The 19,792-nt window shown below is 37.4% G+C and overlaps 1 protein-coding gene across 1 annotated transcript in view; it reads right to left on the reverse strand.

Annotated features, from left to right (window-relative positions):
- The window catches only part of camk1da (calcium/calmodulin-dependent protein kinase 1Da), a 414,300-nt gene that overhangs the window by 229,656 nt on the left and 164,852 nt on the right, over nucleotides 1-19,792 (reverse strand). Inside the window, exon 2 of the mRNA XM_039761286.1 lies at nucleotides 17,496-17,627. Within this exon, the coding sequence (XP_039617220.1) occupies nucleotides 17,496-17,627 (132 nt within the window). The remainder of the gene's footprint in view (nucleotides 1-17,495; nucleotides 17,628-19,792) is intronic.

Below are 19,792 nucleotides of genomic sequence, written 5' to 3' on the forward strand. Positions count from 1 at the left end.
GTCCATTGTTCCCTAACCAAAACCATTTTGAAACAATGCAGTCACGATTTAGAACAGCCTCTAAGACACTAACAAAAAAATCCACAATACAGTTTATTTTTTAAAAGAACTGATGAACAGCATCTGCATGTTGCCACAGCAGAAAAGACATGCCCACACTGAAACAACAAATGCCAATAGGTTGTACTGTATGCCAAAATAGTGTGACACATGGGAACATGTTGAGGTCTGCATACATTGGCAGATCAAATATGAGAGGGAAAAGTCAGTTGAATGTTTGTGTGTGGCATTTGAACTGCTAAACACAAGTATAAATAAAGCCAGCTATGGAGAAATGTTACTCATTGAGCATCCATACACCATCTGCTGCATTTAAACATTAAATGTGACATGGTGAAACCTGCCAATGAATCTGTCATATTCCTCATATATTTGGTAGCATTTGCTCCAATTAACTGATAACCACAAAGCTGAAGGTTCAATTGTGGCTCACTATATGAGCAGTTAAACAGTATGCATACCCATAGGCTAATAATAATCTATTTTCCAAACATCATTCTGAACCTGTTTCCCCAGCGTTTTTGCACTGAAGCATTTGGTATGTGAACTGTAAAAGCAATGCAAATGTTTGTAATGCACCATCTGTTGGAATGAAAAATATAATGCATTTAATTCTTATATGCATTACAAAATACATTCTAATACATGGTGCATTGAAAACACAATGGTGTATGTTGCTTAGATTACAACCAATCTTAGATGTTTGCTATTCTTATAGACCAGTTGTTCCAATGTGCCATCAAAACTATAATAATGTAAAATTTAATTTTATTCTTAGGAAGACTGCTGTCTAAATTAGACCAGAGTATAATCTACCTGGACAGTTTTTATCATTAAAAACCCTAATACATTAAAATATAGACTGATCTCACTCTTTTTATGGAGTGTGTGCTAAAGTCCCTTCAAATGTTAACAAAAGATATACAAACTGATTATTCAAATCATCACTAAGCCTGTCATTTGAAAAAGGCAACTCACCCCCAAATATACACTATACTGTAGAGTTGAGCTGAACTGGAGGAAAATAAAGGCACAACCACTAAGGCAAACATCCAACCCTGTTTTACAGACAGACAGAGACACTTGCTCTCAGTTAGATTCTATTATTGTATTCCTGAAATTCTAGAAAAAAAGAACATAAAGATGTGGTTAAGTGTATGATTTGCAATCAGACTTGCAAGAGCAAACAATTTTTACTTCAACACCCAGTGATGAATCTGCACCATTTTTATCTGTATTTCTTTTAACTGGCTTTAGTCACTGACAAGAATAAATTATGTTTTACTGCTGCATTGGAGAAAACATTTTAATGTTGTGGCAAATCACAAAATATTTTGACCTATTCCTAGCAGTTTAAAACTCAAAAAGTTTCACAATTACTGAGTTAGAGGTTCAGGGCAAAAACACACCACTAAAGGAATAGTAAATGGTAAAACATTAACTTAACTTGTTGTATTTCACCATTTGTGTTATGTGTCTTGTTATGTGAATTCATTTAACTGAATGCATCCCTTTGTCAAAAAAGAAGATACTTACTTAAAGCAAAAATATTACAACTTATTGACAGAGGTGTAGAAAGAACACTATAATTTAGAAATACACAGTGCAGAAGCCTAATAATCACTGAATCTTTTTCCTTGATGAATTCTTTTTCATCAGTTTGTATAAATATTATTGTTGTTTTGTATTATAATGATAAATAAACTGCTCAAAAAAATTAAAGGAACGCTTTGAAAATGAATCAGATCTCAATTGGAAAAAATTCCTGCTGGATACATGTACTGATATGGACTGGGTAATGTGTTAGGAATGAAAGAATGCCACGTCGTTTGATGGAAATTAAAATTATCAACCTACAAAGTGCTGAATTCAAAAACACCCCAAAAATCAAAGCGAAAAAATGACGTGGTAGGCAAAGCGGCAGGCCATTTTGCCGAAATTTCATTGCATCAACTCAAAATTGTACTCAGTAGTTTGTATGGCCCCCACGTGCTTGTATGCATGCCTGAAAATGTTGGGTCATGCTTCTAATGAGATGACAGATGGTGTCCTGGGGGAATCTCCTCCCAGATCTGGACCAAGGCATCACTGAGCTCCTGGACAGTCTGAGGTGCAACCTGGCATCGTCGGATGGACCAAAACATAATGTCCCAGAGGTGTTCTATTGGATTTACGTCAGGAGAGTGTGGGGGGTCAGTCAGTGGTATCAAGTCCTTCATCCTCCAGGAACTGCCTGCATACTCTTGTTACATGAGGCCGGTTATTGTTGTGCGCAAGGAGGAACCCAGGACCCAATGCACCAGCATAGAGTCTGACAATGGGTCCAAGAATTTCATCCCAATACTTAATGGCAGTCAAGGTGCTGTTGTCTAGCCTGTAGAGGTCTGTGCGTCCCTCCATGGATATGCCTCTGCAGACCATCACTGACCCACCACTAAACCGGTCATGTTGAACAATGATACAGACAGCATAGCATTCTCCGCGGCTTCTCCAGACTCTTTTACGTCTGTCACATGTGCTCAGGGTGAACCTGCTCTCATCTGTGTAAAGCACAGCAAAGTCTTCAGGAGAGGGTCCTCCTACAGATGTTCTCAATCCACTCTCACTACTCACTTGTGCTTTCTGGATCTGTCAAGGTAACTCCGCCACCATTTCATCCTGTTCACCACCAGTTGGTGATAAGTTGACAGCTCTGTTCCCTCTTCTCCTGAGTGTCTAGAACGCCTGGCCACAAATCTGATGACACAATTATAAAATTTATCATAGATCTTTGGCCTAAGACACTCTGGTACCTAGTACACTAATGAGCCATCTTATGTTCAAACGTAGTGTTTGTTACGGAAAAACCATGCCTATAACAGAAGTCCAATAACACAACACTGCTTTAGATCACAGTGGCTGTCCCTGCCAATTATGGCTCTTTGGGTGCCATCTTCTTTGTCTACATGGGTATTGAACACACTCAGCAGAACTATCGAATCCCCAGCTGGGGTCCTTTCCAGGATTTCTTCCAGGTACTCTAAAAAGCTTTGTACTACAAACTGCCATTTGGTGCATAAGCACATACAATAGACAAAGTACTCCATGACGAAAAACCACACAGAGGCAGCCCTCTCATTCTCTGGGACAAATGCAACCTCAGAGTATAGGAGAGTCCTGCTTTTTTCAAGAGGCTTGGTTACAGAATTAAGCAAGCGAGTGGATGTGAGTCTAACTATATTTAGTTGGTAGCACTCCACCACACACACCAACTCTGGCTTCTTTCCCCCTAAGAGAAGTGACATTCTACATTCCAAGACTCAGTTTATTTGTCTGGGTTGAAGTCTGCTAAGACCTCTGCTATGACCACTGCCCAGGTCACACTGCACGTAGCCCATATTCTTCCTGCAGGTGGTGGGCCCACAGAAGGGTGTGTCAAACATTTTGCATCAAATTCATTATTAAACTTTCTTTAATGAGAGATAAGAAGAGAAGCCACATTTCAATAATGAATCAGTAATGTATTTTAAACAATGTCTTTCTAAGATACTATATTAAGAGATTTGAAAAATCTATTACCAAAGTGAACGGCATTACATAATGCTGTTAAAAAAAACAAAAAAAAAACTGAAGACTTACATTAAAGCAATGCAGACTATAAATCTGAGCCTGGCAGTCTCTTTTAGAAAATAATATAATGCACAATGGGCTGCGGACCAAACAGCTCAGACAGTTTGGAAGATAAAGTTAATCACATTAACAATCCTCTCAACCTCACCACCATCCAAGCTTTACTGTAAATGTAAAATTAAATTTTAGGATCTCTGTGCATTTTATAGTTGCTAGTTACATTATGTCAAATAAAATATTCAACTAAATAAGCTGACTGAATCAAAATTCTTTTCCATATATTTCTGTTTAAGATGAAAATGATATAAAAAGATGTCAAGCTTTTTGCACAGATTTGGACATTTGTGGCCTAGATGTGCTTCAGCAAGGGAGTTAAGAGTAAAATAAGGCCCTTTACTATAATCAGACTCTTATATCAACATTTATATGACACTGCTTTTCTGCAGTTTTCATTCTTTTGACTTACATTATGATGCTAAGTAGTGCTGAAGGTACTGGTCCCTTAAGGACCATGAATACTGCAGCTCCCTTGGCAGCAACATTCAAAGCAGAGACTGCCTGGGAACAATTACAAATGAACTCACATGTGCTTCTGTTTTGTCTTGTTTAACATCAAGTAACAGGGGCACATGACAGAAATAAACCCCGGCATAAACTTCCATTAAGTGCAGGATGCTGAAGATAAACGTAACAGACATGTCAAGTCATCTGGCCAGTCATACAGTATGACTATTTGTTTCACTGCTCAAAAATAGATGAGAATTTCAAAAATCTTTCCAATATATAACTGTACATATTTGTTTCTTCACCCACTTTTTCACAATATTTTTCAGAAAAACAAGCTAGTAGTGTTTTACCTTTCTCCAATTTAAATATAATAAAATGGTTAATCAAAAAATACTTGCAAACATCAACAAATGCTTTGAATAAAATCTGCAGACCTTTCTTTTCTTTTTTATTACTTGTATGTATGTAGGTATGTATGTGTGTATATATAAATATATATATATATCTATACTAATAAAAGGCAAAGCCCTCACTCACTCACTCACTCACTCACTCACTGACTCACTCACTGACTCATCACTAATTCTCCAACTTCCCGTGTGGGTGGAAGGCTGAAATTTGGCAGGTTCATTCCTTACAGCTTCCTTACAAAAGTTGGGCAGGTTTTATATCGAAATTCTACGCGTAATGGTCATAACTGGAAGCAGTTTTCTCCATTTACTGTAATGGAGATGAGCTTCAACGCCGTGGGGGCGGAGTTTCGTGTGACATCATCACGCCTCCCACGTAATCACGCAGTACATAGAAAACCAGGAAGACCTCAAAAAAGCACTGAAGAAAACATGCATTATATAATTGAGAAGGCAGCGAAACAATAAGAAGCGAGCGAGTGACATATACTACCATATTGATGAGTTCTGCTACTTCGGAAACAAAGCACGATGTAAACCTACACTTTAAATTAAGTTCATAGACAGGCTGCCGCTGGCGTTTGTAATTTAGTGCCTGCCCATATAAGGCCGTCCGTCAGCGGCAATCCAATAGCAAACTGCCACGGGTAAATATTCACGGGTGAAGGACTGTGCTTATGGAGAGGAAGATGAGATGGTCAGGGTGGTGTTTGACACAAACTCAGCGAAACTGCGAGAGAAAGTTTTAAGTGCCAGGACTAAGGTAACATTAAATACAGCCATGGACATAGCACGAGATGGCACCAGCACAGCTGGGAACCTTCGATGCATGTACACCGAGCGGCTCACGTGAACTGGCGCGAGTGCACAGATAAAAAGCAACAGTTCCAAAGAGCTGAACAAAAACCGAATTACACAATTGAAAAGGCAGCAAAAAATATGAAGCATCTCATACATATAAGCATATTCATAAATCCAACTACTGCGGAAACAAAGCACACGTTGGAAAAAGTCAATGTCCCGCTAAAGGAAGACAGTGTAAAAAAAACCCGTGCATGCAGTGTGTCAGGTCTCAGATAAAGAAGAAGACGAGCTGTTTATTGATGCAGTAAGAAACGAATCGATGAATGAAACCTGTCATCTTTACAACGATTGACAAACACGGAATGTAACTTGAACACAACACATCCTACAAATACGAACCTGATTGAAAGAAATAATGATAATCAAATCCTTGATGACAGCAACACTCAGTAACACTCACAAAACAAATACTGTATATTGACAGTCATGTTACGTTATTTTTAAAATGTTCCCTTTTCTTTTCTAGCTTTTTAACACACTACTTCTCATGCGATACGGGTATATATATATATGTATATATATATATATATATCCCGATCTACATACTCGAATAATGGATACTTTATTCGCCATCAATGATTGTTTTGGTAAAGCCATACTCAGTGTATTCATTAGATGAGCGGTAAAAAGTAAGAGCGAGGGAGGATGACTTATTGAGGCATGCAGGCTGTAGTGCGTCAACTCTATCTGAATTGCACGATCACATTTGAAAAATATATCTTTTCAAGTTCTATTTAGTCCATATGTGTCAAACTCAAGGGCAGCGGGCCACATCCGCCCGGCGTAATTATATCCGCCCCGAGATCATTTTATATACTGTATTATTGTTATTTAAGCCGGGTATATGAAGCGCTGGTAACACAATAAACTACAGATCCCATAATGCAGCGCTTCAGCTGCCTTGCGAAACACTTACCGCGTTAATCAAGTCTACCTTATGATGCTGCAAGTTATTGCGAAGCTAGCTCACACGATGCTGAAGAGAAAAGTTGATTCTGAAAATAGAGCCTTTAAAAACCGATGGGAGGCTGAGTATATGTTTACTGAACCCGTGTGTCTCATTTGTGGAGCTAATGTGGCTGTAATTACAGAATTTAATCTAAGACGGCACTATGAGACAAAACATCAGGGTAACCTGAATGCAATTCAGAAGATACAGAAAACAGCATAATTAAATAAGAATCTGACACTTCAGCGGACGTTTTAACTCGTGCACAATCACAAAGTGATTTCAAGTGAAGCTGCTTTTATGGGAGACACAAATGCACCCTTGCACCTTGCCCCACTTTCCCTGTTGCCAAGTAATGTTAAACCAAGTCGTCACTACGGTGTTCCCAAATACGCACTTTGCTGATAAACTGAGCGCACTGCGCACTGAGTTTGCACGGCGCTTTGGTGACTTTGAAGAACAAAAAAAGTCCGTCTACATGCGGCTCGAACCTTGTGCATGTTTGGTAGCACATATCTGTGTGAGAAGCTCTTCTCAGTGATAAAGACTAACAAAACAGCACACAGGAGTCGCCTCACTGATGAGCACCTGCAATCCATCCTGAGAATCTCCACAACACAGAACCTCACAGCAAACAGAAACGAACCTGTGGCCAAAAAAAAGATGTCAGGCGTCCAGCTCTAAAATGACATATGAGCAAAGACAACTGAATGATTTGATTTGTTATTGCTGAAAGGAACACATTTTATTTATATTTCCAGGTTTTGTTATGCAGCATGTTCATATTTGAATTTGTATAATTTAGACAGGATATATTTTTATGGAGAGCAAAATATTATAAGTTGTTTAAGGTTTGAGTTGATTTATTCACGAATAATATTCCTGTCTGTTTTTACCATTCCTACCAAAGATATTTCTGTCGACTAAATAAAAATTCCTTCTATTTAAAATTTAAATAGAACTTGAACAAATCGATAGTTCATAATATCCATGCAGACTTGCACGTAAGAGCGGGAGTCATCCGTTTTAACAAGCAGCGTATTGCACTGATACGAAATAGCTGTGTGTGTATATATGTAGATATATATGTATATGTATATATATGTTTATATATGTGTGTGTGTATGTATGTAGATATATATATATGTATGTATATATATGTATATGTATAGATATGTATATATATATGTTTATGTGTGTGTGTGTAAATATATATATATATATGACAACAACACTCATCACTCACAACAGTGACAAAACAATTACATTGACAATCATGTTACGTTATTTTCAAAATGTTTCCTTTTCTTTTTCATTGCTTCTTTAACACACTACTTCTCCGCTGCGAAGCGCGGGTATTTTGCTAGTATATATATATATACACTCTATATATACTGTATATAGTGGAACCTCGGTTCATGAACATCTCGGTACACGTACAAATCGGTTTACAACCAAAAAGTTCGTCAAACTTCTGCCTTGGTTTACGACCACACACTCGGTATATGAAGAAGCCAGTTTCCCTTTCAGTTTGTACATGTTCAGCCTCTCCCTGTGCAGAGAGTGAGCAAGAGAGAGAGAGAGCGACACACACACACAGGCGCGTGTGAGAGACACACACACACAGGCGCACGAGAGAGAGGCACGCACGCACACACACACACACAGGCGCATGAGAGAGGCACACATACACAGGTGCGCGAGAGAGGCACACACACACAGGCGCGCGAGAGAGGCACACACACAGGCGTGCACCACAGAGACACACACACACACACACAGAGGAGCGCGCTAGAGAGAAACACACACAGGCACTCCAGGCTTGCAAAATAGCAAGTGAGAGAGGGAGTGCTGGATGCATAAGGTAGAAAAGTCTTGTGTTTGTTTTCAGTTCTGTTTACAGTGATTGGTTCATAGCGTGCATTGAGGCAATGTTACTTTTCTTGGTGGTTTATTAAATTACAGATTTTTCAAATGTTCATTTTTTTCTCTGTGCTTAAAACTCATTAAAAAAAGTGTTTTTAGCGAGCAGTTCCTAGCACTATAGTGCGAACTATTGCAGTGTTAGTTTTCTCTGTTGTTCAAGGTTTTCTCAGTGTTATTCAATGTTTTTACATTTAGTTTACTATTACGCTGTGCATTCTATGGTTTAGTTAACTATATTTGTGCTTAAAAACTAAAAAAATATATATTTACATACAGTTCGTAAGGTCTGGAATGGATTAATTGTATTTACATACAATCCTATGGAACCAAGGTTCCACTGTGTGTGTGTATATATATATATATATATATATATATATATATATATATATATATATATATATATATATATATATATATATATATACACATACACACACATTTTTTGTATAACAAAATGCACCAAAATGAAAATAAAACAATAGTTTTGTCATATTTCCAAATTTAAGCGGGCTAAATTTGATTGTAATCATATCTGTTCAAGATGAAAGAGTGCCACAAACACAAGGCTAAAAGTACTAGAACAGAAATGGTCAGTATATTTTTTTGAACAAATATATTTCAAATAGAGATGTGACTGACAAAATGCAAACATTCAGCTGATTTGAAGATGAAAACTAATTAGAAATGTAAGCGGGTTGGACAATGACTGACTGCCATAATAATTAGCACCTAAAATATTCACCAGTCCTTATAAACACAGTAAGAAGAAAGGTGTTAGAACTTGGTCGGATTCAGGACACAAATATGGTGAGTACAACATGCAATTTTTATTATGTGTAACAGTTGTCAAAGTCACTGAGCTTACTGCTTTAACCATTATAAGCAACTATTGCATTGTTTGTGGACCGGTTACTTTTTCTGCTTACAGGCATATTGAAAGGCTGGTGCTGTGCAGAATGGTATGCTGTTTGCCCTTCTGTTTTTTTGTAAAAAAAATTAATGCGAGTTTTAAAAGTTATGACCAAAACCAAAGTGTTTGTAATCTTATAGTTTTCCCTCTCTTTGCTCTTGCAGGAGATTTCACAGAATCATGGCTATTTGACCATATGCATCCTGGCACCTGTGAGCTTCTCACTTCGTTTTAGCACTTCAGTATTCTTTCACTGAGTAATGTGAATGTACACTACCATATTCTACCGAGTTGCTGTGACCAGAGTCAAAAACTCTGAATACTTTTCTGGCTCCTGTTGTAACTTCTGTTTTAAATGCATTTTGGTGACGCTCAAATGCATCCCTTAGCTTGGGAGAATGTCAGAAGCATTTACTATCCATTCACAAATTATACATGGGCTCAAAATAGGAATCTGTGTCAGCATTATTCATGAAAAAGGGATATAATATAGAGATGTTAAAATCTAAGAAATTTGGTAAAAATTTAGTATATGATTTAATTTTTAGCATATTTCTGTGTATTATGCTGGGCACTTGAAGGCTCCGCTAGTTATGCTTACTGAGCTTGTTGATACTTAAACTTTAAGAGGTAGGGTTTCAAATATGCACCATGCTTTTGGCCTATATGTTGTTAGGATGCCTTTCTCTATTTTACATTCTTGCACTCTGGCTCACTTGCTACCTGCCAGGAGGCAGCAGCACAGCAAATGTAAAAATAGGGCAGCTTGTGACAACTTGTAGATTCTGCAAGTTTTCTGTTGTTTATAGGCCATTCCGTCTCATTTCAACTTGTTAAAAAAAGGAATAAAGTAAGTGGGGATTTGAATGATGGTCTTGGGTAAATGATGTTAAACTAGATAAGATCTATTTGTGTAATGCAGAGTAAACCTGTGTGATGCATGTGAACTTAGATATGCCACTGACAAGAATGTATTGAAAGTAGCTGCACTTTGTTATCCATTTCATGGGGTTTGTTAAATTTGACTTGATTGTATGGAATATTATCTGTAATTAAAATCAATTAAAAAAACAAAAAAACTGGAGTTTACTTACTGGCATCCATCAGAATTAACTCCAGCTGGATCCAGGATGGAGGCTCCAGACTGTTTTCTCCCATATAGACTACTAAGTGTCTAAGACCAGGGGGATGGGGAGCGGGAGGTGAATAGGTGGAAGAATAATGCTTACATCGTATGCCAAAAATACACCTGCACTAAATCCAGCAATTGGTATAATTCATTATACAAAAATCTTAATTGATGATCAATTCTCACAGCAATATTCAGCTTTCATTGGCTACATCATAATTCAATGATAAATTGGGAATGAAAAGAACCGGATGCATGGAATAAAAATTGTTCACTGCATAACAGAAATCATAAAAAGTCCTCCACATTGTTTGCATCCAGTTACCTAGACATTAACTATTTCAAAGGAGTAGAAACATCTTTAATAAGCAGATGTCTTTGGAGATGTCTCTCACAAACAGTAAATCTGCCACATGTATGCATTGTCCAGTCCTGTAATTAAAGCAATGGACACATATAACAGACAATATGGAAAAGGGAATTAATCGTCCCTCTGATAGTCAAGTTTACACAGTCTTCTTTTTTGTTGCAAAGAATGATGGTTCTAAGCATCAATATTCCTAATGCTATAAGCTAAATAAAATAACAGCAACTTGTAACCTTCAATAAGTTTGCCTTATCTAAGATAACACCATCTTTACAGTAGATATTTTTAAAATAACGCAAATTCTTAGGCAACAAATTTCTTGTAAGGTTTAAGGTATGGACCAAACTAAGAATTAGGCTGTCTAGAACTGGCCAATTCCTTGCTCAAGTAAGCTAGTCCAGTGCTGTGTGGGTTTTAGCTAGTCCTCTTCACAAGTTTCATTAGCTAGGAGTAGGACTATATAATCCAAAAGATAACTAATGCCTATCAACTTTGTTTTTAGGATCAGTATTTAGTTCATGGGGAAGCAAGGTCAAAAACATAGGTCATCAGATAGACATGACCTGGGGCCAAATTGTCCCAGTGCAAATACTCCTTGTGCTAGAACCCATTGTGACTGTTGCATGTCGCATTCATGTCTTGGCAGAGAATATCCTAAATTGGGTGACTGAAGACATCAACCAAATTCATCATGTTTGAAATGACAGACACAGATATGAAACCACTGTGCTGTTTGATATTTTGATGAATAGAAGAATGATATGATTATACTTTATTTATCTTAGCATGTGAATGTACTAAGTTTATTCATTGCAATTTTGTGTTCAGTAACCTACAAATTCTGGTGAAAATCAATGCTAAAAAATAAAAATTCAAACATAATACATTATAGTATTGAAGTCTGTTTTAACACCCACACTAACTAAAAGTGCAAGTAATTGCACACATTTATTTATTTAAGATTGTGTCAAATGAGGCTTCAAAGCATTATGTACTGAAAGTCTAGTCAATGTGGATGTTTGAAACACAAACTAAAAAAAATTGGAAAGAACATATGCAGCAGCTCATTTTGTTTTAGTTTTTTGCAGACTAGGTACAAATAACCCTGTATTGATGACTGGATAGACAAGTATAGGTTTGTCCATTCCACTTAAAGGAAAAATGTGAATATTCCATTCCTTTATCATGGTTATGTATTGTGCTACATTAAAAAGCAATTACTTTTGTTATCATTTGTAACTCACTTATTCGCATATGCATTACAAGTTAAAAAAATTAAAAATCACAGCTGACTGGTCACATCATCACATCACATCATCACATTCTGCTTGTTTTCTGAACTAATTCCACAATGGCAAAAACATGTCTGTAACAAAAGCCATTATTACCATTAAAGTTCATCATGATTTAAACTTTACTAAGTTAAACCCTGCAAGATGTTTTAAATAATAGGTGTAATACCAGCAAACCTGTTGTTTAGTGGCAACACGCATAAAGAAGGGTGCTCTAATTACTTTTATTATTCAGTTTATAGCTGATCATGGGTATGCTAATATTTTTACATTTTATTCATCATTTACTTACAAAATAAAAAAGAACTGATTGTAAAATATAATTAAAATGATCCACAAAACATCACACACTCATTTACCTAAATTATTTAAGTATAGACAGATCATCCCGAAAAAAAAAAATCAAAGCAAGATGAGTATGTTTTACTTTCCTATACCAGTGTTCTCCCTAGTGTCTTTTAGCTGTTCCACCCAGCTAATGTATGTAAGTGCCCGGCTGTCATCTCACATGCCATTGCAAGATGACAGCTGCAGATCTACAGGCACAGGCAAATATAAAGTTTCGGTAGCGATGGCAAGGGACGAACGGGCGGGTGGGCAAATATTTTAGAAGCAGGATCGCAAGTGGCGAGGGGAGAGGCAGGGCAGAATGTTGCCGATCACTGGAAGCTGAACAAGCTAATAGCGTGGACGAGGCAGAGCGGAGTTCACAAGCAAAGGGTATGGGGAAGTGGGCAGGCGAGAGGGGGCAGTACATGGTAATAGCGGGGTTGGAGCAGCTTAATACAGTACCAAGGAGTAAGGGGAGGTGGTCATATGAGAGGGGGCTGTACTTGCTAATTGCGGGGGCGGAGAGGCTTAATACATTAGCAAGGAGTATGGGGAGGTGGGTGGGCGAGAGGAGGACTGCTGTGATATGTTAATAGAAGGTGTTACAAACCTATAACACCTTCTATTAGCATTCAGGATTACAGTGTATGCAGAGTCAGTGTAAATAATAAAATAAAAAAAGACTAGTGGAACCAGCCAGTCAGATATCAGAAAAAGAATGCCAGGAAGTCTATGTTCTCAGTGTCAGTGCAGTCTGTGTAGTTCTACTAAGCGTACAGCTGCTCTCTTCTTGTTCAGTACATAGAAAACCTATATATATTTATTTATTTATTTATTTATTTATTTTGTGAGACTCGCCCGGACACCACCAGTCGGAGACCACATCTTTATAAAAGTCACACGTTTATTTTCCATAAATAAACACAGTTCCAAAACACCATACAATGCAAACAGCTATAATCACCACAATTAGACTTAATATCTCTGTCCTTGGCCGCCAATCTCCTCCTGGGAGCTTCGTCCTGCTCCCTCTCCTGACTCTAGCTCCCTGACTGTTAGGAGGCGGGCCCTTTTATTCCCGCCCAGATGCATTCCAGGTGGCTGGAAACGATCTTCCGGTGTGGCGGAAGTGCTGCCCTTTGCCCAGGAACCACTCCGGGCGTCCCTGGCAGGTTCCTCTGCCATCTTGCGAAGTGTGGCGGAAGTAATGTCCCCCCTGGGTTCTAGGAGGCTTAAGGTGCACCCTTGCGGTGGCCACGGGCTCCAACGAGTTGGAAAGTTTCTCCTCCTCTCCCGTGGTCCTCTCCTGCTGCAGGACGGTTGTGTCCTCCTGACCCGGAAGCTTTTAATGTCTCTATTCGGTCCCTCCAGGCATCCCGGCCACGTAAGAACCCCAGACTTCTGTGACACTATTTACAGTTGATTAAGCATTAGGTGTGTTCTGTGTGCAAAAATCCTTGTATATTTGCTCATACTGAGGGTTTTGTTAAAGTGACCCCATCTGCCGTTCTTATATTTTCTCACATCTTGCCCGGCGGTAGTGGAAGTGTGCATTGACTATCCAACAGGCTCCCATTTTCCCACTCAAAAGTCTTATTCATAGGTACTTTATTTTTTTCCACATGTTTTACAAACATGAGTAAAAAAAGTGTTCAGAAAACAACACTGCCTGGTTATTTCAAAAAAGAGATGCCACAAACTAATGAAGGTGCAGCATCAACTCCTGATGTGGCAATTTCAGACAAAGACATTGCAGAGGCTGGTCCATCAGGGAAAATCTCTTCAGCATACACTCAGCCAATTGATAAATCCAAGCACCGCTTATCCGGCATAAACAAACAATGGTTTAAAGATTTTGATTGGCTAAAGGTCAAAGAAAATAGTATGTGGTGCTCATTGTGCATGAAATATTCAAATAAACATCCCCCAAGGAGGGAGTTACCTTGGGTAAACTTGCCATGCACAAGAATTCAAAAAGAAAGCTTGCTGGACCATGAAAAAAGTAAAATGCACATTGAGTCTTCTGTTGACCTTTTAGGAAAGCATGTACTAGAGCAAACTGGAATCGGTCAAATTGAAAGATCTGTATCTGTGTTAAATAATTTACAGAGAGATGCCTTTGTGGGAGCTTTAAGATCCATGTACTGGTTGGCAAAAAATGAGTTGCAATATACAACGTAGTTTGAAAAGCTGTTGGAACACTGTAAAGAAATGGGTTGTTCCTTTTTACAATATCTCAATGGTGGTAAAAATGCACAATACACCTCTGAAAGAATAATGCAAGAGCTGCTGGATGTATTAGCCTCAGAAATAAAGTCTAACATACTGAAAAATATACATGCTGAAACTTTTTTCAGTATTCTGTGTGATGAAACCACAGACATCTCAGTTGTAAAACAATTCATTATTTACATTAAATATGTTTGCCAGATCACTAAAGAAGTCAGAATTAGTTTTGTATCAACCTGCAATATGATTGATGGCAAAGCGGAGAATATAACCAACACACTGAGTGAGACTATGGACACTCTAGGCTTCAAAACTGCTAATCTGGTTGGACTAGGGTCAGATGGAGCGGCTGTTATGATTGGGAAACAGAAAGGTCGGGCAAAACTGGTTAAAGATACAACATCAACTCAACTGGTCAACTGCCACTGTGTAAACCACCGATTGGCCCTTGCAAGTGCCCAAATAGCAGCTGCTGTACCTTATTTAAAAAAACTGAACGACATCTTAAGGCAGCTGTTCTATTTCTTCCAAAATTCTTCAGTTAGGATGGCTGGTTTAACGAAAATTCAAAATATTCTGAACATTCCCCAGATTAAGCTGAAAATGGCCAGTGGCACTAGATGGCTGTCTCATGACTTTGTATTATAGTCACTGTGACAGTGTATGATGAGTGTCATAGCTGCACTGGAAAGAGGTCACTGAACAAAATGACATCACAGCTGAAGGATTAAGCAGATGTATTAAAACGTACAGTTTTGTTTCCTCTCTGATGCTGCTTTCAGACGTATTATCTTTGTTGTCCAACTTATCTAAAGCTTGGCAAAGGTAAGATGTCAGTCTTACCGAAATTGAGCCAATTTTGCTCACCACAAAATTGTCCATCATGGAGTTGAAAGACACTCCTGGGAGATATTTTCAAAGCTTTCTTCATTGTTTGGCAGAAGAATGGTCAGATCTCTGCATTTTTTATACATGTGATGTAATGTCATTCTAAACTGCAATATGTGATAAATACCTAGACACAGTTGTCAAGCACCTAGATGCAAGATTCCCTGACGTGCCAATTATTTCCAGCTTTTCAAAAGTTTTCAATGCAGAAAGTCATGATTCAAGTGAATCTGCTCAAATTCTTTTCAATCATTACTCCAAAAATTTTACTCCGATTTTAAAATATGAAAGTAGCAGGCAAGAATGGACAGTTGCATCAAAAATGATCAGAAGTCAATCATACAAAGACTTCAGTCCAAAACAGATTTTACAAAAAATGGCAACGACATGAGAGCTCAAAGAGTCGTTTCCAAATTTAGCCAGACTAGCTCATATTGGGCTAGTAATCACAGTGAGCAAGGCTGAATGTGAAAGGGGGTTTTATGCCCTTAAAAAGATCAAGACTTGTTTGAGAAATCGCATGAATCAAAGCATGCTAAATAATTTCATGATGATCTCCTTGGACTGCCCAGATCCTGGAGACTTTGATTATGGGAAAGCTACAGACGACTGGACCTCTAGGAAGTGAACTGAAGACACCTTCTGCATATGCAAGTTGGCTTTGAAGCATATTTTTGTATTTTTCTTCATTAGGTTTCCCATACTTTTTTTCATTGTTTTCACTTTTCTTCCCAACAGCGACAATACTTGTGCCTCTTGGTTTATGTCATAACAATTGTTATTTAAAATTTTTGTTAGGTTTGCACAATCCTGAATTGCATACTTCTTAAATTTAATAAAAATATTCTGGCACAGTGTCAAACCTTAAAAAAAGGAAGTCATATTGAGCATTGGAAAATAATTAATAATAATTAACTAATAAAAAAGTAAACATTTAATTTTCCCCACCACCAAATTTCCCTGTCCCACCCCTCCCGGCTACTTTTTCATGCCAGCCAGCTGAAAAAAAATTCTGGGGAGAACACTGTATACTGTGCACAGCATTTACATTGATTTTCCAAAAATATTTACAAAATATCAAATCTGTAAAAAAAATTGCAGCCTACTGTGTCTTGCCCATTACTTTATCTTGTGACTTGCAAAGGGCAATCAATGGTATACATCATCTCATTAAAAACAATCTGTCACACTGAGCAGGAAACCCAATGACTGTTAATACAGACAAAGCAGTGAGCAGCACTGTCAAGTCAGAATCAAAATTTGTCACACATATCCACAATCAATATGCTTTCTTTAGCATGTCAAAACTTTTAGCATATTCTTTGTGCTTTGATGCTGCTGATAGCTACATAATTGCAGGATGTGCCTACCATACAGACTTCCTTCAGATTTCTTTTATAGAAAAGGAACAATTTTTCATTTATGTGGCTAAAGTGCAAAAAGTAAAATGGCTTTTTAAAATAAAGATGTATACATTTGTTCAGGCACTGTTCATTCTTCCTTCTTAGGTAAATCAAGACAGCTAAAGCATTTACACTTACAATATCTTAATACTGTGCATATCCAAATGCAAACTATTGTAAAACACATATCAATTATGATGTTCTTTCATATTCTAAATTATTAGAATAATATATTTTAGTTATTGTTAAAAAAATGAAATTCTTTAAATACATCGTTATTGCAGTCTTTTAAACTAAATGTGACACTTAAAGTTATTTTTAGAAAAACAAATGCACTAGATGAGTCCAGGTACAGAAAGCAGATTACAGTTAAAAAGACGATTACTCAAATTAGGTCACTGTCATCTGCAATGTCTTAGGCATGTGTTAAATTCTATCAACTACCTTTTCAAACTTTCACGCCTGAATTGAAGACAAAAGAAGACAACTGAAATATAGCAAATAATGTTCAGATGACAAGTCATAGTTTATGATTCTTTGCATAATGTAGTTCTTTTGGTTCAGAAAATAAAATGCAAAAATAAAAAAAATAGCTTCATAATGAATCATAGCACATACTTACTTTCTGAGAACTGCAATTTCATTTTCTATGCTGCTTTCTTTGCCTTTCAGAGCTTTCTTTGGAATACACTTGACAGCAAACATTTTTCCTGTAGTTTTCTCCTGAGCCAAAACAACTTCAGAAAATGCTCCACTGAGAAGAAACAAAAAAACAAAAAAAAAATATATATATATATTAGTCTTTAGCTTTAACTAATCCATATAAAGCAAATATCAAACTACAGCTGTTGTGAATATGATGGGGTTTTCTTTGCCTTTCTGTCTTTTCTTATTTGGACATTGCTATTTTGTAGAAAGGATGCATAGGGGCCATCAAAATTGTTTGTTTATGTGTTATATATATACATTATATATAATGTGTTATATATATACATATATATATATAAATATATATATATATATAAATATAAATGTAAAGAATCCTGTTGCTAGTCACCTGATATGTGACTTATGATGTCATTGTCATGCTTAATGTGTTTTATATATATATATATATATATATATATATATATATATATATATATATATATAAATATATCTATACTAATAAAAGGCAAAGCCCTCACTCACTCACTCACTCACTGACTCATCACTAATTCTCCAACTTCCCATGTGGGTGGAAGGCTGAAATTTGGCAAGTTCATTCCTTACAGCTTCCTTACAAAAGTTGGGCCGGTTTTATATCGAAATTCTACGCGTAATGGTCATAACTGGAAGCAGTTTTCTCCATTTACTGTAATGGAGATGAGCTTCAACGCCGTGGGGCGGAGTTTCGAGTGACATCATCACGCCTCCCACGTAATCACGCAGTACATAGAAAACCAGGAAGACCTAAAAAAAGCGCTGAAGAAAACATGCATTATATAATTGAGAAGGCAGCGAAACAATAAGAAGCGGCGAAAGTGACATATACAACCATATTCATGACTTCTGCTACTTGAAACAAAGCACGATGTAAACCTACACTTTAAATTAAGTTCATAGACAGGCTGCCGCTGGCGTTTGTAATTTAGTGCCTGCCCATATAAGGCCGTCCGTCCGCGGCAATCCAATAGCAAACTCCCACTAAATATTCACGGGTTAAGGACTGTGCTTATGCAGAGGAAGATGAGATGGTCAGGGTGGTGTTTGGTACAAACTCAGCGAAAGAGAAAGTTTTAAGTGCCAGGACTAAGGTAACATTAAATACAGCCATGGACATAGCACGAGATGGCACCAGCACAGCTGGGAACCTTCGATGCATGTACACGAGCGGCTCACGTGAACTGGCGCAGTGCACAGATAAAAGCAACAGTTCCAAAGAGCGCAGAACAAAAACCGAATTACACAATTGAAAAGGCAGCAAAAAATATGAAGCGTCTCATACATACAAGCATATTCATAAATCCAAAACAAAGCACACGTTGGAAAAAGTCAATGTCCCGCTAAAGGAAGACAGTGTAAAAAAAAACCGTGCATGCAGTGTGTCAGGTCTCAGATAAAGAAGAAGACGAGCTGTTTATTGATGCAGTAAGAAACGAATCGATGAATGAAACCTGTCATCTTTACAGCGATTGACAAACACGGAATGTAACTTGAACACAACACATCCTACAAATACGAACCTGATTGAAAGAAATAATGATAATCAAATCCTTGATGACAGCAACACTCAGTAACACTCACAAAACAAATACTGTATATTGACAGTCATTTACGTTATTTTTAAAATGTTCCCTTTTCTTTTCATAGCTTTTTAACACACTACTTCTCTGCGATACGCTGGTATATACATATATATATATATATATATATATATATATATATATATATATGTATATATATATAACCCGATCTACATACTCGAATAATGGATACTTTATTCGCCATCAATGATTGTTTTGGTAAAGCCATACTCAGTGTATTCATTAGATGAACGGTAAAAAAGTAAGAGCGAGGGAAGGATGACTTATTGAGGCATGCAGGCTGTAGTGCGCGTCAACTCTATCTGAATTGCGATCACATTTGAAAAAATATATCTTTTCAAGTTCTATTTAGTCCATATGTGTCAAACTCAAGGGCGAGGCCACATCCGACCCGCGTGTAATTATATCCGCCCGAGATCATTTTATATACTGTATTATTGTTATTAAAGCCGGGTATATGAAGCGCTGGTAACACAATAAACTACAGATCCCATAATGCAGCGCTTCAGCTGCCTTGCCAACACTTACCGAGTTAATCAAGTTATTGCGAAGCTAGCTCACACGATGCTGAAGAGAAAAGTTGATTCTGAAAATAGAGCCTTTAAAAACCGAT

Source organism: Polypterus senegalus, chromosome 8 (genome assembly GCF_016835505.1).
Source record: "Polypterus senegalus isolate Bchr_013 chromosome 8, ASM1683550v1, whole genome shotgun sequence".
Classification (NCBI taxonomy): domain Eukaryota; kingdom Metazoa; phylum Chordata; class Cladistia; order Polypteriformes; family Polypteridae; genus Polypterus; species Polypterus senegalus.